The sequence below is a fragment of the Vulpes vulpes genome, chromosome 13, assembly GCF_048418805.1.
Source record: "Vulpes vulpes isolate BD-2025 chromosome 13, VulVul3, whole genome shotgun sequence".
NCBI lineage: Eukaryota > Metazoa > Chordata > Mammalia > Carnivora > Canidae > Vulpes > Vulpes vulpes.
This window is the reverse complement of record NC_132792.1, coordinates 51,652,037-51,672,976: the sequence shown is the minus strand read 5'-3', so window position 1 is coordinate 51,672,976 and position 20,940 is coordinate 51,652,037. Positions and strand designations below refer to the sequence as shown.

Sequence of the window (20,940 nt, the reverse complement as noted above, 5' to 3'; positions counted from 1 at the left end):
CTCCATTTTATTTTTATTTTTTTAAAGATTTTATTTATTCATTCATGAGAGATACAGAGACAGAGAGAGGCAGAGGCACAGGCAGAGGGAGATGCAGGCTCCATGCAGGGAACCCAATGTGGGACTCGATCCTAGGGCTCCAAGATCACGCCCTGGTCCAAAAACAGATGCTCAACCCCTGAGCCACCCAGGTGTCCTTATTAGCTCCATTTTAGAAATAAGAAAACTAGGGTCTAGAGATACAAAGTAATTTTCTCAAGTCTTTGCAAGATGAAAACTGAAGTCCTCTACGGTAAAACCATAAGCCCATCATTCGTGGATATCTTTGTAGGCATAAATATATTAACGAATGTGGTATCAAGCACATAAGCAGGAAGAAGTCTCTGAATCTCAAATTGATAATTTGTGTTTCTTGAGCAAACCTGAAAATCCTGAAATATTTAAAGAGTCAACAACAGAATCCCACGGTTGTTAGGTTAGGTTCCTTGAACAGAAGAAAAAAAGTAGCCTGGACCTGAATTGTACTTGTTCAGTGAGCCTAATTGTTCCACTGACCAGTGAGGCATAATAACTTTGCACAGTACAACACTGACTGTGACTGGCCTGGGGGAATATATCTCAGAGCAGTCAAAAAACTTATCAAGCCAAAATTAATGAATTGATTCTCATTTCACCAAAAGGAAAACAACTTACCTCACTCATGCCAACTATCCTTGTTCATGCAGAAGACTCCGCTAACCCCTTGCAAGTAGTAAGTAGTGCAACAACTTTGAGCAGTTGATCCAAAGGCGCTTATGGAGTTTTCCTTCTCCACCCACGCTGTCTGGTCCACTCCTTCTGAGAACAGAGGCATAATGGTGCGGCCATTCTTTATGGCTCTTGTTGCAGGAGTAATATCTCAAAGTTTGAGGCAAATTTTATGTTGGTTGATCACAAATGCTTGCAAGGGCTTCGTCTTCATTTCTGTAAGTTGTGTTAAGGGTTTTTAGATTATCATTACATCTTTTATGAAATTATTTTCATCATGACTACTGAGTTCTCAGTAGACCTGGGAGGCTGGTGGGTACGTAATCTGTAGTTTATGATAAAAGTCTTCAGAAGATCCACTAGCTTAGGATTTTGAGAAATAGAAATAATTTGTTGAACTCAAATAATATGGTCTCAGATCTATAACTCAGGTTGGGGCATCCCAAAACTGGGTTCATTCACTATATTCGAGATATATTAGATTTTGGACACTATCTCAAACCAATTTGTGGGGCACCTGGGTGGCTCAGTTGGTTAAGCGTCTGCCTTCAGCTCAGGTCATGACCCCAGGGTCCTAGGATTGAGCCCCATGTTGGGCTCCCTGCTCAATGGGTTGTTTGCTTCTCCCTTTCCCTCTTCCTCTCTCTCTCAAATAAATAAATATTTAGTATACAATAAAAACTAAAAAAAAAAAAAAAAGTCTCTAAAGTGCTTGTTGGCTATGTTCACTAAACTAGGGAGTAAACTGGTTATCTCCATTCCTCAGTAATTCCAGAATATTGTTTTATAAAATAAACATTCCTCTTTACATTCTATTAGACCAGTGGTTCCCTCAGGGTTTTGAATTTTGTTGAGTTAGTAAAAATAACTTTTTAAAAGCATTTTAAGGAAAAAATGAAGAAAAGAACATTAAAAATAAGGTTACCATCCATTAACATCAAAATTTCAAAACATATATTAAGTCTAAACAATGAGAAAGTATATAATTTAAGATAATCTTTTAAATTGAACAAAGTTAACTTTATGAAAATTTTTCTAGTTTTTTTTTTCCATTTCACTATAATAGGCCAGTGTCCTCCCCAAAATAATTCTGAAATACTATGTACCCTTTTATACATTTTTAAGGTAGCACCTGAAATATTTTCATTATAAGTTTAAATTGTTGTAATGAATGTCATTCCTGACATGTTATAAATATTGACACTACAAAATAAAATATCTTAGAAAATCCATCCAATGGAATCTTATTCCATATTTATTTAATACCCACCATCATTCATTTAAAAATATATTAACATTTGAAAACTTTACATTATTTCTTTATTTCCATTCTATTTCCAGTTTTATGACATTTAAACTTAGAAGTCTATTATCAATTGAAATTCAATTTTTAAAAATTTCTATAATCCTAAATGTTACACCCTGAAATGAGTTACCATTATAATTACTAGTGCACATTTGGACAAAGCAACATAAATGTATTAATATTAAACATGATATAAACATGTATTGAAAATACATTTTTTAATTAGCCAAGTTTCTTCAACTAACTAATGTGGTAAGAATATGTTTGCTGGGCTGAGAAAGGGTTTGTCATTCTATTCCTTTTTTTCTTCTTCTGAAGAAGTGCTGAGAATATTTGTTCACAAAAAATTATGACGGGAATAGAAGGGGTTTTGTTTTTGCTACGTCACAAGATTCTTTAAACTCCCTCCAAGTTATGTGTAAAAAACCTTTAGTGATCTATTGTTGAAAACCACTTTTAATGATTAACTGACACTTTGGTTTAAGTCCTTCTTCAGTTTTGTTGAAAGCTAAAGCTGAAAACCATTTGCAAAAGTGTAGCTACCAAGTAATTAGGGACATTTTACTTGTCTCTGATGCCACTTTTCCGTCCTGGGGCAATGTTAACACAGTAAGATTAGAGGAAAGGTGTGCCTTTTTTTGGTGAAAGGGGAAAAGGATGATTGCGCAGGGGAAGACGGGTTCTTTAGCAGCTCAGTTTTGGAAAAACAGTGCATATGGAAGTTGGAAGCCTGACTACTAATTCTTTTAAAAAACATCTATGTACTGCTAACACATCTCTTAGAAATTCCTTGTAGACCTCCAGAGCTGAGCACACCTCAATTTGAAGAGCACGGGACTAGGCCTATTAACTTCAAAGTGTGGTATTTTCTGACCTTGTCATTACCTCATTACCTCCAAATTCTGGGGGGGAGGAAGTTAACTTATTGGAAATTCAAGCCCCCTGTGAAATGATTGCATGAAGTTGTGTAGAATGTCCTGCTTTAGGACATTTCTTCATAATACTGTACCTTTATGGCCCTGGCATCTTTCTCCCTTCCATGTTTTCACACCTGATCCTTCTGAAGGTAGCTGGTTTGTATCTGTAAACTTATGAAAGAGGTGGATTAGTGTGAAATCTGCGGCTACTGATCAGAGTCTAGTTAATCAACCTATCAGGGTTGTAAACCAAACAGTATTTATAAACTAATTATTTGGGATGGATCTCCTATAAAAATTGATAACATAGGACCTCTGGGTAGTTCAGTGGTTGAGCGTCTGCCTTTGGCTCAGGGCATGATCCTGGGGTCCTGGGATCGAGTCCTGCATTGGGTTCCCCACAGGGAACCTGCTTCTCCCTCTGCCTGTGTTTCTGCCTGTCTCTCGGTGTCTCTCATGAATAAATAAAATCTTTGAAAAAAAAATTGATAATGTATACGTTGTTTTAAGTAATTGAGTTTTCAATAAAGATAAATATTAAATCTCTACGCCTACTTCATTGTTCTCATTCTTTATAGCTGATACAAAAACTCACATGGTAAAAATCATATATTTTTGTACAACTCACATATACAAAGAAGGTGTTTTATTTTTTACCTCATCTTTCTCAGAGAATGGTGAACTAACCCTTATTTGTGATTAAAACAGAAACTGCAATCACAAAATGGTCAGCTATCATTAAATTCTGATTTTTCAAGTATTTTTTTAAATGCTACTCACCTAATTTTTAAATTTAAATTTTTTTATTTTATTTTATTTTATTTTATTTTATTTTATTTTATTTTATTTTTTAACATTTTTTTTAAGTAGGCTCCACACTCAATGTGGGGCTTGAACTCACAACAATGAGATCAAGTTAACACACTCTACCAACTAAGCCAGCCAACCACCCCTGAAGTTTCAAATATTTTTTATTAAAACCGTAACTTCACAGATAAAGCAACATTTCATTTGTGTATATTTTTAATGACCTGGTGTAGTAGTTGTAATTAGAATTATTTTTATTTACTAGCTTTAGTTCTTAAAGACTTCAATCTTCCTACAACTGTATACTTTTAGAAATGCCTTACATTGCACAGCACGTAAATATTATCAACACTTAATATCTACGGTATTTCTTCTAGTTTATTCTGATCAGTTTATTCTGTAAGTTCAAGGTTGTGTATACCTAGTGTTTGCAAATTTACACATTCATATATTGATTCATTTGACAAATCCTTACTGATTGCAATGTTCACAGTCACTGTTTCTAGATATGGAAATACAATATTGAGCAAAACCAGAAATATTCCTTGCTCTCTTGTAGTTTTGGTTTATTGAGGGAACATGCAATAATCAAATAATTACATGTTTAAAAATTGCAATTATGACAAATGCTGTAAAGGAGAATTAGAAAAGCCTGAGAGAATCTGCAACAGGATATTTGAATATTGGTGGGTGTGGGTGATTAAGAAAAGCTGCCCTGAGGAAGTGATCTAAGGATGAATGTGAGTTAGTTAGGAGAAAGGAGGGGAAAACATTACTGACAGGGAACAGTTTGTACAAAGGCCAGGCAGGTATCAGAGCAAACATGAAGGAAAGAAAAACGCTAGCTTTGGGAGGAAAATGTTAAGAGGTCGGAGGAAACCAGGCATGGGGCTGGAGTATGAAAGGCCTACTCGACATTACAGGCATTTAGAAAGCATTTTGATAGGTAGACCAACAGAAAATAACTGAGACCTTTGTAGGGTTTTAAGCATGAGTGTGGGTGGGGTGATAGGATCAGATTTGCATTTTGAAAAGATTACTGGCTTCACTGTAGGAATGGATTAGAGGGCAGGGCGAGAATGTACGTTTACTGAGATAGGTGCTTCTCTGAACATATGCATGTAAACTTCAGACTTTCAAAAATCAGGTTTTAAAGGGATTGGGATTTTCTAAGAAAAGAAACACTGGTTTTTATCTCTTCAATCTTTTGTTTATCTTTTAGGGGCAAGGCAAAATGGGTTTACAGAGAGTGGGGTGGGTGGGGGAGGAATGAATAATACTCCTTCCCAGAAGTCCTGGGAAAAAGCGTGTCATCAATTATCAAAGTTAACTTTTTCTCCCAAAATGAAAATAGCCTTATTGATTTTTTTGGATTGCATACCCAATATAAATTATATTCTCAATATACAGCAGTACAGAAAGTGTGTCAAGAAATTTTTTTAGAAACTGAAATTCAGCTACTGAGATAATTATTGTTTCCATTCTGGTGATCATCCTTATCCTTTTAAACTACTTTCCTTGCTAGTATTCACATATGAACTTATGCATATATTCTAGGGACCATAGTATCAATAAATATTAATTGGATGAGTTAATTATTCCTATTATATGTGTTAATATATAGCCTTTTTCACTCAACAATAAGCCTTGGACTCATAAAACACCACATTAACCTTTTTAATGGTTGGTCAACAATTCATTATAAGCATGTGCCCCCACACTGATGGAAACTTAAGTTTTTTAGGCTTATAAACAGTGCTATAATGAACACCCTTGCACAGAGAGAAGCAGAGACATAGGCAGAGGGAGAAGCAGGCTCTCGGCGGGGAGCCCAACATGGGACTTGATCCCAGGACCCTAGGATCACGCACGACCTGAGCCAAAGGCAGATGCTCAACCACTGAGCCAACCAGGCGCCCCAAGTCTTCAGTTTCTTTAGATTTGCATATGTTTGCCTTAATATGCCTATCTATGATACATTTCTAGAAAGGAAAATGCCTTAATATGCCTATTTATGATACATTTCTAGAAAGGAAAATGCTGGGTGAAAAGATACATATTTTTTTTCTATTTTGGTACATATATAGCCAAACAGCCTACCAGATAAGTTATTCTACATTCCCATTTATTTTACTATACCTTTAATGAATTAGAAAATTACATATTCACTGGTATTTTTATGTACACTCCTCTGATTACTGACCAAGTCTGCCTATCTTCCCATACTTTCTAATTATTTGTATTTCTTCTTATATAGTTTTCTATGTCTTTTGTGCTTTTTCTTCTTCTTCTACTATATATGTTTGACCTATTGACTCGTAAGAGCCCTTTGTATATTAGTGATATTAAGCCTTTGTTTTTTAAGATTTTATTTATTTATTCATGAGAGTCACAGAGAGAGATAGAGAGGGGCAAGAGACACAGGCAGAGGGAGAAGCAGGCTCCATGCAGGGAGCCTGTTGCGGGACTCGATCTCAGATCTCCAGGATCATGCCCTGGGCCCAAGGCGGTGCTAAACCACTTAGCCACCCGGGCTGCCGGATATTAAGCCTTTGACTGTCATATATTATCCCAGATTTCTTTTTCCCAGGACACCTAAAAATTTTTTTATTATGTCTTTGAAAAACAAAAGTTTTATAATTTTATATAGTTAATTCTGTCCGTCTTGTTCTTTAAAGCTCCTGTTTATGTGTTCCACTTAGAACTAGGTCTTTCACTGCCCAATATTATAAAAATACTTCCCTAGTTGTATTTTCTTTTGGTACTTTTTACACTTTTGAGAGCATTTCTGGAGGACAATCAAATGATACTAATGACTTTATTAAAATGTTTATTTTACAAGAAATTCCCTTTTGCAAGAAATTCCCTTAGGATTTATCCTCTAATAGACACAAAGTTTTAGTTTTAAGGACAGTCAATAAAAAACTGTTTATAATGGCCAAAAATCCTGTAAATGGAAAGTTCAACAATAGCAGGCTGGTTAAATCAATTATGGTATATCCATAGCCATTAAAATTACACTAAAAATATTTAATCATAGTAAATCATATTAATAATACAAGCACAAATATGCTAAAGTCCAATTCATAAACACCAAAAAACAATTTTAGCCAGGCACAGGAAAAGAAGACTGTATTTACATAATAGCGGATAGTTTTGGAAATGAGTGATCTTTTTTCTTATTTTTTCTCCTGTGAGCATGTTTAAAGTATGAAAAAAAGCTTAAAATTCAGTGTAAGCCTATAATAATGCAGATATGGTGTATCATGTGTATTTTAGTAGTGAAGGGTGCCCTAGACTAGAGGTTGTCTTCAAACATAAAGTACAACTTTTGCCTCATTCTGTAATCTTGAGCAAGTTGCTTAACTTTTGTTCTTGAGTTTCCTCTTCTGTTAAATGAGGATAATAATACTTGCCTTAATTTAACTTACAAGGCAGTTGTGTAGACTGTAATTTACTGTAAGCTACACAGAAATGGTGTTAATAATATTACTTATATTCAACTACAGTATTATCATTGCTTTTTTGGCTTAAACCCCTTTCTTGAGGCATGACTAACCTACAAAAAGCTATACGTATATATTTCTTAAACCTTTTGTTTCTTCTATTATTTTTCAAAGTTTAATTATTATTATTATTTTTAGTAATCTCTAGACCCAATGTGGGGCTTGAACTCACAACCCTGAGATCAAGAGTGGCATGCTATTCTGACTGAGCCAGCCAGGCACCTTGCTCACTTAATGTATACATATTGATAAGTATGGAAATAAGTATACACTTGTGAAACCATCACCACAATCTATGCCATAAACATATCCATCACCTTCCGAAGTTTCCTACTGCTCACTTTATTACTTTTTTGTGATAAGGACACTTAAGACCTACCTTCTTAGCAAAATTCTCTACAGTACAGTATTATTAAATATAGGCACTATGTTATACAGATGTCCAACACTATTCACCTTGCACAACTGAAACTTTGTACCCTTTGACTTAGTATCTCTCATTTCCCTCTCCCCATCCGAACCATTGACAACCATTACTCCACTTTCTGCTTTTAGGAGTTTGACTAAACACCTCATAAAAGTAGTATCATGTAGTATTTTTCCTTCTGTGTCTGGGTTATTTCACTTACCATAATATCCTCCAGTTTTATCCATACTGTTGCAAATGGCAAGATTTCCTTTTTTTTTTTTTTTTTAAGATAGACTATTCCATGGCATATATATGATTGTTTTTAATGTAAATGCAATGGAAACATTAGTTCAATACCTTTAAAAATATGCTTTTTACTTAGTAAGGAAAGAAAAAAGAAGAAACAGAAGAAGTTGCCTACCAAAACAAATTGCAAGGAAAGATAAATTATTCAACAAACATTTGCTAATTGTCTACTATTACCCAACTGAGATTGGGGCAGGGGGTTGTAGGAGTGAGTAACACTCAGTTACCATTTTCAGATACTTCATTCTGGTGGATGACACATGTCAAACCCACAGACAGAATCATAGGTCATTGTCCCTAGAACCTCAAAGAGGCAACGTGCCTCTACCAAGGCAGCAAATGACAGTCAAGTTTGGCTATCAAAGATCCGCTGACCAAGGCATAGGATCTCAGCCTCACAGCAGTTATAGTGGGACAGGGTCAAGGTAGCCTACAGCACTTTTACATAGCCTAAAGTGAAATTAGGGGATAAATTGGTTGGGGAATGCCCCATTCTTGAGGGGTTCCCCTGGTAAGCATAAAGGGGAATCCCCTTAAATATGGTAGAAGCCCCAACAGCAAATGTAGGGGCTAAGGGGAGAACAGATCCCTGCTTGCTAGCAGGAGACTGGAAGGGGTGGGGGAATTCTTAAAAACTCCATTTACAGAACAGGAGATCCCCTTCTGTTACTCAAAGTTCCCTCGTAGGGCTGTTTTGAGACATTTGTGTGTTCTCTGCTCTTCTACTTTGCTTCTGATTCCATCTTCCTTAAGGTTTAGAGAAAGACAACTGAATACATATCTATACAGAAAAAATGATAAAAATATAAACATACCCCACCCCCCAGTCAGTGCTATTTGGCTGTGAGAAGTTCAGTAGTCCTAGAACTTAAGTCATTTATTTGTACCATTTGAATCTAGTGTTCATTCATAGTTCGTCCAAGTTTAAATTATAATTCCAGACAGAAAACAAAGGTGGATTTTACAAAATAGAAGGTAAGATGTATGCCTGAGAAAAATACAGTCTGGACACAATTCACACCATTAGAGAGGGATTCAAACACTTCTGGAGACTATTGCTACCAGAAAGCGAAAATAATAATACTAGCATAAACTTACATAGTGCCTATTGCGTACCAGACATATAAATGAAAAAGAAGCAAAGCTATGAATTTAATAGTTTGGGAGTGAAAACAATTTGTAAAGTTGAAATAAAAATTCTTAAGTCCACTTTCACTTACCATTACCTTAATCCTAGGTAAGCAATTAACTTCAATAATTATTTTCATGGGGGAGGCAGCAGTGGTTAAAATACAATAAATAATGCATTTATTTGCAAAGTGCCTGGAATTGAAAAAAATGCATTAAGGACAAAGTACAGTTATTATTACAACATTCTTCCATATATCCATGGAAGGGACATATTATATGCCTCCAAGCAAACAGAATCCTCTCTTCTCCAAGGTACAAATTAAGTCAGTGTCACAATTCTACTCCCTCAGACTTTCCAACAACTAAAAGAAATAAAAATAAAAAATAAAAATAAATAAAATATAATAAATAATAAATAAAATTTAAAAATCCAAAATAAAAAGGAAAAAAATAAATAAATAAACCACAAAAACAATAAACCACAAACAGTACCGATCTGAGGATCTCAATCAGAATTTCAAGCTGTTGATCACTGACTGGTAGGCAGGTGACAATATGATTACTACTGGAAAAATAACTCAAAGCCAAAATCTTTTTATGGCAGGTTAATAGTATTGTGCTTTACATTAAAATCACATCACACCTTAAGATAGAACTAACATTTTTTTGTTTGATATATATTGTTCACTTATACAGACACTAAGATCATAGTGAATTAACAGGAAGTTGATTGAATATATGATTGAATCATATGATCAACAGTATGAGTCTCAATATGAATGCATCTGTTTACCCATTGAAAAACGTTAATACCACTGGTATTTTATAATGTGTCTGAGGAAATCTGTTAATCTTGAGACACTATACCATATTCCATACTCCACATTACATATTCAGATCTTTAAATGTCTTTATTTTAAAAATAGAAATTTCAAGGAAACAGAATCCTAAAACTAGAGGGCCTAAAAATTGTTTAACACAGGCTCTTTGGGATCCCTGGGTGGCGTAGCGGTTTGGCGCCTGCCTTTGGCCCAGGGCGCGATCCTGGAGACCCGGGATCGAATCCCACATCAGGCTCCCGGTACATGGAGCCTGCTTCTCCCTCTGCCTATGTCTCTGCCTCTCTCTCTCTCTCTCTCTGTGACTATCATAAATAAATAAAAAATAATAATAATAAAAAGAAAAACACAGGCACTTTATTAAACATATAATTTCCTATCAATACATAATGAAGAGGATTAAAGCCTCTAATAAACAATTTGTAAGTTTAAGAGTCTGCGCATATTTTCAAGTTTTTCTATGCACATCCTAACATACACTAAGGTAAAAAGTGTACCTGCCATATAAATGTCCTTTCTTCCTTATTTTTTTCCTTTCTTCCTTTTTCAAGAGTAATCTTGAACATGTTTCCTATTAGTTTGCGATTGAACTCTCAGCGTCACTATATTCCTTCAAAAAGTCAAAGAGCCTCCCCATAGCTTGAGAACGTCTTTTTTTTTTGTTTTGAGCCTGAAATAGGCTTGAATAGAAGTAACTGAAGATTCAGTTTCACGTGTTAAAAACGGTAGAACGAGTCCAGACCCTTTAGAATTTTCGAAATTGAGCATACTAAAATGTCAAGAATATAGAAGGAGAAAGGGCTCTAGGTTGGAAAACCTAATTTTTTTGGGGGGGGGGGGCGGGGAGAAGACTCGACCGAGGTTTTGAGTTTTCATTCCTAGCTCCAGCTGTTCTTCTAACCATTCTAAATGCCGGATGCAACGTAAACAATTCGAAAAAATAAAAAAATAAAAAAAATAAAAAAGCTTAATAACGAATCCTTGCCTTCGGCTTCACAATCCCCGGGAGCCGCACACGGCGTCGGTCTTGAGCGGACTCCTCCCCGCTCCCGGGGAAAACCCTGCCTAATATTTATAACGTTATGACATACTGTAATACTCACAAGGTGGTTGTAGAAAGTATAAACACGACTGCGGGCCTCTGATTGGCTGGTGGTGATGTAACACCCATGTCAATACTTCCCAGCGAACGCACGTGTTCGACCTTTTATTTAAATTTCCATTTCATCACAGCAATAAGACACTCGGGGCGGCGCATTTTCTGTTGAAATGAGGATCGCCTCGGGCCGGAGGTGCCGCCTCGCGCGCACCGGGCTGCGGGCCGGGAGGTGTCGGGGGCCGCAACCTCCTCGCGTGAGACGCACCGCCCGGGCCGGTCTTTGTGAAGGAACAAAATTAAGTTCACTTCCTCGGGCGCCGCCCCCCGCCCCCCCGCCCCCCCCCCGATAGCAAATGACAAGGCTGGAAGCGCAGCTCCCCACCGCACGGGTAGTGCCAAAGTCCCAGGTGAACTCGTGGCGAGAGAAGGAAAAAATGTGCGTCCCGGGCGCGGGTAGGTGCGTGCGGGCGGCGGGGAGGCGGCCAGACCCTGACACTCGCCAGCTGTTTGTCCTCCGCGTAGCCCGGCCCCGGCCCCGGCCCCGGCCGCACACGCCCGCCCCCCCCGCGCCGAGACCCCCGGCCGGCCGCCCGCCCGCCCGCCCGGCCTTTTGTCCCCCCCCCCGCCCCCCGCCCCTCGGCCCCCGGCCGACTTCCTTCCCCCCCGCCCCGGCCGCACCCCCGCCCCCAGGCCGGAGGCGCGGCCCGGCCCCTTTCCCGGTCCCCTGGCGCCCCCACCCCACCCCGGCCCAGCCCCAAGCCCAGCCCCCCTCCCCCAGCCCGGCCCCCACCCTTTCCCCCTCCAGCGGTTACTGCTACCCCGGTGCATTGTGGGCGCACGGTCCGTTGTTCATTTGCCATTCGACCTCCGCCGGGGCCTGGTCGGACGGAAACGCTCCGCCGGCTTTATTGTCGGCTCGGTATGTGGCGGAGCCCGGCAGCCTAACGTGCCTCCCGCGCTCGGCGCCTGGGGAGCCGGCGGCGGCGGCGGGACTCCTCGGCGCGCCGGAGGCAGGGTCGGTGTGTGTGCGCGCGGCTCGAGAGAGGGGGCAGCGGAGGGTCCCCCCGCACTCCGCCTCTCAACTTCCAAGGCCCCGCGCGCCCCCCGGCTCGCGGCTGCCCTCTCCGCCGCCCGCCCCCTTCTCCGCGCGGGACGCTGCCCGGGGCTCTCCGCGGGGGCGGGGGTGGAGGACGAGGCGGCGGCGGCGGCGGCGGCGGCGGCGGCGGCGGCGGACGCGTGAGGCAGCCCCGGGAGCGAGCGCGAGCCGGGCGGCCGGGCGGGAGGGCGAGGGCGAGGCCGGGCCGCGCGAGACCGGAACGCCGGGGGCGGGGGCGGGGGCGACGCCGAGGGGGAGCGGCGGGGAGCGCGCGGGACGCGGCCCGAGGCCGGGCGCGAGCCGGGGCACCGGGCGGCGGCGGCGGCGGCGGCGGCGGCGGCGGCGGCGCGCGCCATGTCGTTCAGTGAAATGAACCGCAGGACGCTGGCGTTCCGAGGAGGCGGGTTGGTCACCGCCAGCGGCGGCGGCGGCGGCGGCGGCTCCACGAACAATAACGCGGGCGGGGAGGCCTCGGCTTGGCCCCAGCCGCCGCAGCCGAGACAGCCCCAGCCGCTAGCGCCTCCGCAGCTCAATGGGCGGGGGGCCGACGAGGAAGCGGAATTGGAGGGCCTGGAGCCCCAAGACCCGGAGGCCTCCGCCGCCGCCGCCGAGGAAGCCAAGGAGTCGCTGCTCCCCCAGGACGCGGGCGGCCCCACCTCGCTGGGCGGCGGTGGCGCCGGGGGCCCCCTGCTAGCGGAGAGGAACCGTCGGACTCTGGCCTTCCGAGGCGGCGGCGGCGGCGGGGGTCTCGGCAACAATGGCAGCAGCCGCGGCCGGCCCGAGACCTCGGCGTGGCCCCTGAGGCATTTCAATGGGCGAGGGCCCGCGGCCGTGGAGCTGGAGCTGGACGCGCTGGAGGGGAAGGAGCTGATGCAGGACGGCGCGTCCCTGAGCGACAGCACCGAGGACGAGGAGGAGGGGGCGAGCCTGGGCGACGGCAGCGGGGCGGAAGGCGGCAGCTGCAGCAGCAGCAGGCGGTCGGGCGGCGATGGCGGGGACGAAGCGGAGGGCAGCGGCGTGGGCGCTGGCGAAGGAGAGACTGTCCAGCACTTCGCGCTCGCGCGGCCCAAGTCCCTGATGCAGAAGCTCCAGTGCTCCTTCCAGACCTCCTGGCTCAAAGATTTCCCCTGGCTGCGGTATTCCAAGGATACTGGCCTTATGTCCTGCGGCTGGTGCCAGAAGACCCCTGAGGACGGGGGAAGCGGGGACCTTCCGCCGGTGGGGCACGACGAGCTTTCTCGAGGGACCCGAAACTACAAGAAAACCCTGCTTCTGAGACACCACGTCTCTACCGAGCACAAACTCCACGAAGCCAACGCCCAGGTACAGTATATCCCGCTCCTTACTTTTTTCCAGATCTTTTTAGGGAGGAGGTTTATCGGCTAGAAAACCCCACCACTTTCTTGGGTGAAGGCATCGTTCCCGTCGTGGCATTGCGGAGAGCTGAGGCGTGGGGGGCGGGAGGGGGGGCTTAGGGAGCCTGGGAACAAGTTTTCAGAAGTTCCTCTGCGTTGGGGGGTGGGGGATGGAATGACAATTTTCCAGCCGTAGCGCTGATTTTATTTATTTATTTATTTATTTATTTATTTATTTATTTAACTCCATTCTTTGTCCATCAGATTTGCGTTCTTAAGGTTTAAGAAAGCAAGGTTGAAGGCTTTAACCCTAAAAGGTTGACTTTGCGGTCAAAAATGTTTATTAGCTGTGATTTTTTAGAAAAGCTGCCTTATGTTTCATAGTCGTTCAGCGTGCTGATGGAAGTCAAATATGGCAACTCTTTGAAGAATGAATTAAACAATTTCCTTAACCTTTGACGCTAACCCTTTCAGGAAAACATTCAACTCAGAAAACTCTTTACATCAGGTCGGGATAATGTGAAATATGAGAGCAGCATGTAAATGTAGAGGAAGCTATTTGGATAACACTCCTTGTGAATAATTTTACTAAATTCCTCTCCCTTGAACTTTCTGTTGAACTTTCTTACCAGAGGCATGCTTTTGGTAAACTACTGGAGTTTTTACTTGTTTCCTCTACTACCCAGATCTTTTGCACTGAGATTTTTCTGAAATCCCTTTTTTTTAAAAGTTCCCTGTACATGCAGTTTATTTTAGACTTTGCAGATATTTGTGAGGTTATTATTTCTATCAGGTAGTAGGCTGGTGTAGGATGTGTTCACTGAACTCCTTGAAAAGTATAAATCCTCAGTTACAAAACAGATAAGCTGTGCTCTAGTTGTTATTTCTTGTTTTAATATTTCCAGTTTAAAGATAGTAGGCTTGCCAATTTGGTAATTCTTTTTCAAGCCAAAATAGATGTCAAGCAGTTCTCATTTTAATACTTTCAGACAACCTGTGTGGTAGATGGAATTCATTCTTTTGTATTGGTTAGCCAGTCATTGATTTGAGAAAGTCAGCTTTTAGGTATTAGTCCTGCTATGTGTTTATTGGGGGTAATCTTGCTGTTCAGAACACTTACACTGGAGTTAATTAGGTGCTATCCCATAACCCCCAAAGCACGGTAGTTTTTCTGAAGTTAACTTTAAAGCATGGGGTTATTTTTCCCAGTGGAGAATGGCAATAGTTTTTGCACAAATTTTAGTTGCCTAAGCCCTGCAAGGAAGGTCACTCAAAGATGTACAGTCCCAAAAAGTTAAGTAAATTGTCCTAAGCCTTAGAGTCGTTGATGATAACGGAGACTAGAGCCTATAGGGGATGTTGTAATGGAAAAAGAATGGGTTTTGAAATAAATCTGGGTTCAGATCTCAGCTTTGTACAATTACTAGCTTTGTGAGCTTGTGCCGTGGAGTGAAATATAACATTTCCTTGTGTCCTGTATGCCAAGTACACATTACCTTCCTTACTCCGCTATCTTATTTTTTTATTACTATTATTATATGGATGCAGAGTCAGAGGCTTTAAAGAGTTAATAAGTTGTGAGATGATGGAGATGGGGGACTTGTGAAAATGAAAGCGTACTTTTCTAAATAATGGCAGGTCGGTTATTCGGAAAATTTTAAAAAGACAATTAGAAGGAATGTTCTTAACATACAGTGGGCCAGTTACTCTTATCAGCATAGTCTGTCCCTGTAGACCAATCTGAATGGGAATGCAAAATATAATTAGCTGCTTAGTGAACCTGAAATCAGAGGAAGGGGAATTAGTTGGATAACCTTACGATAGATTTCCTGTGGTGTATCCTTCTCCCCTAGGCGTTAACATCTGGATCAGGGGATTCATTCCCTAGGTAAAATCTTTTCTAAATTTGATCTTTGAATTATCCCTCCTTTTCCCTTTGACTCCTTAAAAGATAAAATATAATATTTTTATAGGTAGAATCTGCACACCATCTTAGGACATTCTTTTCATTAGGCTGAGGACAATTAGTAAATTTAGGAAATTGTATATCTAAGGATATATATTGGTTTCCTCGATTGGATTTTGGATGTTTCCACTCTGAATTGATCCTAATTTTTCCATTTTTCTTTGTAACGTTAGTTTGGGTGTTGACCTTATTAGTGTTACCGCAGGTACCACCAACATATCTCTTTGTCTTGTTAACATGAGTGACCTGTTCTAGAATTGACTTACTCATATGGGCAGAGTTCAGTTGGCCTTTTTTCTTCCCCCTTGCCCTGTAGCCTTTGACTACCTGCAGGAGGCAGTATAACACAATCTGTAAGAGCATTCTTGGGCTTAAGGTTAGGGGGACCTGAATCCTAATCATCTTTCTTGGCAGGCAAATGAGTTAACTTGTACTTCCCCTGTATGTGCGAAGTATATCTGCCAGCGCTTAGTAAATGCTAACCATTGTTTATTATCATTATGTATATTTATTACTGATAACTATAACAAGTATTTTTGGTAGCCTGGTATCGTATGTCTCAGCGTTACAAATTTTGACAGTTCGGAAACCACTTTATCTCATGGCATCAATCCTAATTCAGGAGAATAAACCAGTTCTCCTTTTCATACCTTCAGAGACTGGCCATCTAGTTTTCTGAACATTCTGAGACTTTCTCATCCATTCAAATTCTTTCACCACTTCATAAGAATACCTTACAATAGCTTTCTCCTGTCCTGAAAATGAGAATTCTGGAGTTCTTCAGGCAAGAACTCAGTTTGAGGCTAAAGGTAGTTCACACCCTTTATTCCCCTCAACTCCTCCCCAGTTTTTGTTTTGTTTTGTTTTTTTTAAGAGGGATGATTTTTGAGAGGAGACTGGCTAAATCTTAGAATTTCACTAAGTGTTACTTTTCTTAGGCTTTCTGAAAGTAAGAAAAATTCTTTTTCATTAAATCGGACCAAAGAATTAATAGCACATTCCTTAAAAGTTTGTTGTTCTTCTGTTAATTGGGTGTTGGTTGTCAAGACTGCTCATGGAAGAGTTAAAAGATGCTCTCAGAATGTTTTCTGAGTATTCTGTTTCAGAGAGAGCCCTATGTTCTTTATAAGGATGTAAGGGGTGATACAGAGTTTTTATTTGAGTAATAACTGTCTATATTGAGGGGAGTTCAATGATTAGCTCATAGAGGATTTGACCATTTGGTCCAGAGGACTTTTAAAATTGCTTTAATAACAGTGGTTACCACTGTCTCTTGGTTTGGATCACTTTCTACCCAATTGTGAAATTTTCATAGTGTAGATCACACATTTTGTCGCCTCTTGCCAGTTGACCAAGTCTGAAACGTATTAATAAATTTCATTAATCTTTCTAGAAAGTAAATATTGAGTTTAAATCAGTGATCTGATTGACGTTACTAGTGAAAATATGTTGGTCAGCAACTAAAGCAAAAGTGAGGTGGTTTACCAGCTTTCTATTTGACAAAAATAAGGCTTAAGGGCTTTTTTTTGTTTTTAACAATTTAGGAAGAAAGTCTGAAAATATTGATGCACCTCGTGGCTCAGTCGGTTAAAGTGTTGGGCTCTAGATCTCACGGTCGAGTTCAAAGCCCTGCGAGTTAGGACTCCACACTGGGTTGTAGGCTACTTCAAATAAAGAACCTCTGGCCCAGGAAATAAGCCTTTTGTGTAATATTATTTATATAGGTTCTAACTTTCATTATGTTTGATTGAGCTGGTTCATTTCCCTCGTGTTTCTGACCTTTTAGTAGTGTCTTCGACTATCCATTATAGTCAAAGCCAATCTAGGATTGGCTTCTTTCTTCCTCTTTCTTCCTCTTAAATTTACTTACATTAGGTAGATCCAAAGCACTGGAGATGAAACCTGTAAGTGAGACGTTTTTTCTGCTCTCAAAGAACTTATGACTGGGTAAGAAGAGACAGATATAGTAAAATGACATGTACCATTTTAGAACTATCTTCAGGTTACAGTGAAAACACTAAAGGATGTCATCAATTCTACTTGTAAAGTTTGGGAGAAGCTTATATAATTGGCTCTTGAACTTCATTGTGTTACATGAATAGGTGTTCAACAGGGAAGGAAGGGCATTCCTGGCACTTCAATTGGAAGCAGCATTAACAAAATAAAACTGATGTGTCTGAGAAGTGGTTAATTTGGTTGTTGAGCAGGATGAAAAATCAGGTTTGAATAGGTAATGAACTATGGAGGGTCTTTTGTCATGCTAAAATGATATTTTATTCTGTAAACAAATGGGCAAACTAGCAGTTTTAAATGGGAGGATCACGAAGAAATATGTTGCTGTTCAGAGATACCTGTGTAGTTACGTTTTGAGAAGAGAGCTGGTAAAAAAGTATAGCTTTGATAATCTAAAATAGCCTGGAGGTTAAAAACACCTGAAGATTTCCACCACTGGACCTATAGAATTAGAATTTCCCATTTTTTCCCTAAGATTTGGATTTGGAGGTGGAATGTTTTTACTCTTTCAATATAGCATTCCAGTGGGCTGCTGCAACAAAAGTAATAAAGATTGTTTTTAATGCTTTCCGTTTACACTTGGATGTTTTGCATTGGAAATGCCTTTTTTTTCCTGCTAATCCCTTTATTGAAAGGACTATAATCCTGGGTAGGGAAAGTAAATACTAATTACTTGTTGATTTTTTTACCTAAATAGTATTTTCTTATCCTTTGTGGATTGACGACACATGAACTCACTGTTTGCAACTGAAGTTCTCTCTCCAACTCTTTTTCTCATAAGGGTAGGAGAAGATTGGATGGTGGTCTTGGGTTCTCTGCCAGTTGGTGGCATTTTCTGGCATCCCAAACTAGAGGTGCTGAAGGTTGACTTTATGGTTCTCCAACCTCCATCTAGTTGATCGTTCAAGTTCTTTTTTTTTTTTTTTTTAAAGATTTATTTATTTATTCATGAGACAGAGAGCCAGAGACATAGTCAGAGGGAGAAGCAGGCCTCCTGCAAGGAGCCCAATGTGGGACTCGGTCCTGGGTCCTGGGATCACGCCCTGAGCCAAAGACAGATACTCAACCGCTGGGCCACCAGGCGTCCCAGATCGTTCAAGTTCTGTTGATTTTTATCTTCCAGATACTTTTCCAGGTTCTGACTCATCACCCCCTCCCCTTCCCTTAACATTTATCCATCGTAGGTTAGTTAAGGTCCTGGTTTCTTGTAAATTTGTTGCACTGTTAACACTACCTCCCCCTGGTCACAGTATCTTTAGTTTTAGTTCCCTGATATTAATCCTCTACTTTACTGTCATATAGCCATCTCTTACATCTTCCCAGCCAATCAGATCACTGCTTTAAAAGCTCTGTAAGGCACCTGTCATAGTGGTTTTTAATCTTGTGGGGGAATTTGAATTTCTTGGTAACTGATGGAAGCTATAGACCTTTGCCTCAAAAAATGTTCCTTAAGTGTATACTTGAATTTCTTGGGCTTTTGGTGGGGGGACCACCTTGAGGTTGTTTCATAAATCTGGAATTGTGAGGATGCCCTAAGATGGTCTTGTTTCCTTTTATACTGCTTTATCTACTTAGAATGCTCATCCTCCCTTCTCACTTTTCATCTTCTGCTCTGCTCAGATCTTGCTTCCAGAAAGCACCCCACCACCACTGCCCTCCGAGATAAACCTCCTCTCTGCTCTCCTAATAACTTTGTTACACTCTATAGTACCTTAAGAATCTTGCCCACTAGTGATTTTCAAGTTGTGAACTATACTTACTCATTTTGGGCCCCCAGTTGTAGAATTTATCTAAAGTAGGCATTCACTTAATGCTTATTTAATAATTGAGTGAAGTCAGGATATTGGAGCCCTTAGCTTTTTCCTCTGAATAAAATACTATTTTTTTTAGCTTCTCTGGAAGTAAATTTAAAGATGTTATGTATTTAATTTTTTGATTTAAATAATTTTAGAAGAGCTCATTCTAAGGTCTGTTCCAGATCTAAAATTATAATTTTACTTGTGGGCATCTTCACAAATAAAAGGCTTGAAGACTTTTCACATTTGTAGAACCTTTGATTGTAACATTGTCTGATTTTTGAAGTCTGAATGTCCATTTTCCTAAAATCTTTAGACTAATGTCAGGGCTAAGTTGTGTTTTCCATTTTGGGAAAAGGAACAGAAAAGTTTCCCAACATCTGAAAATACCAGTTCTAGAAACACTTGAATATTTTCATCAGTATATTTTTACATATCAGCGAACTCATGTTATCCATATATTCAGAGTGCACATTCAGAATGTTAAAGAAGGAACCAGAGACAGAGATGGTATGAGTTCTTAAGGAACTACTTAAAGATTTTTGTTTAGATAAGATTTTAATTTATTTAGTTCAGCAAATACCAGCAGTTTGTTTTAATGCAGTGTGCTTATTTAAGCTCTGTTTTACCCAAATGCCCAAATAATACTCCCCTCTGAGAGTACACATACTCTTGACTTGGGATCCCTTCATTGTGAAGAGCGTATTTAGTAGGTGCTACAGAAACAAGGCACAGTGCTGTAATCAGTAGTGAAAAAGAAACTGGTGGTGTTGCTCATAAAAGCAAAGAACATTATTCTTGTAAAACAGTAATGAGAGAAAAAATTGTGGTTGAATAGTTTTGTTTGATTTGTATAGTTTGTGCTAAAATAGAAGGGGCAAATATTTTCGTGGATAGGCTTTTGTCTGAGTTATTTTTAAGAATTAGGACATTTGGTCTGATAATGGCTGAGAACTTCAGAAATTGGGACGGGCCCAGAAAATGCAGAACATAGTGACCATAGCCTAAAAATGACTGCTACAGTTAGACATAGTCTCCTTCTGAAAGGTTTGAACTGCCAGATGTATAAACTCCAGGTGGATTCACTGCTTCCACAAATACTTCATGATGTACTGCCAAATTTTGATCAGTGCTTAAAATTGTTGTTTCTTCCAAGTATTTATACTGTTATTGCAACATCGGAACTTTGAACCAAGTGAGCTTTTTGCTGAGCAGGTATGGCATGCATAGCAGAGCTTAGTTTCAGGCCGGCATTAATGGAAGATTCTTCAACTTGGGATATTTCTTTAGTGAGGGGCAAGCATAAGCAAATTAGTAAAAAGTTTTATTCAAATAGTCTCAAAAGGGACATCAAGTAAACAGTATGATACTTCTATAGAAAATTATATTGTGGGATCCCTGGGTGGCGCAGTGGTTTAGCGCCTGCCTTTGGCCCAGGGCACGATCCTGGAGACCCGGGATCGAATCCCATGTCGGGCTCCTGGTGCATGGAGCCTGCTTCTCCCTCTGCCTATGTCTCTGCCTCTCTCTCTCTCTCTCTCTCTCTCTCTCTCTCTATCATAAATAAATAAAAATTAAAAAAAAAAGAAAATTATATTGTAGCATTAATTGTAGGTGTTTTTAGTATTGTTTTTTTTTTTGCTCTTT

At 40.5% G+C, this 20,940-nt stretch overlaps 1 protein-coding gene and 1 pseudogene across 2 annotated transcripts in view; one reads left to right on the top strand and one right to left on the bottom strand.

Annotated features, from left to right (window-relative positions):
* LOC112930568 (small ribosomal subunit protein uS13-like) overlaps positions 1 to 11,635 on the bottom strand; it is a 126,496-nt pseudogene extending 114,861 nt beyond the window's left edge.
* Positions 11,636 to 12,390: 755 nt separating this feature from the next.
* Positions 12,391 to 20,940, top strand: part of ZBTB10 (zinc finger and BTB domain containing 10) — a 32,274-nt gene continuing 23,724 nt past the window's right edge. The window contains exon 1 of one of the 2 annotated variants that reach the window (XM_026014117.2): positions 12,391 to 13,486. In XM_026014117.2, the coding sequence (XP_025869902.2) occupies positions 12,518 to 13,486 (969 nt within the window). In that variant the 5' untranslated portion in view covers positions 12,391 to 12,517. The remainder of the gene's footprint in view (positions 13,487 to 20,940) is intronic. The other variant, XM_072734428.1, reaches the window with a different exon arrangement.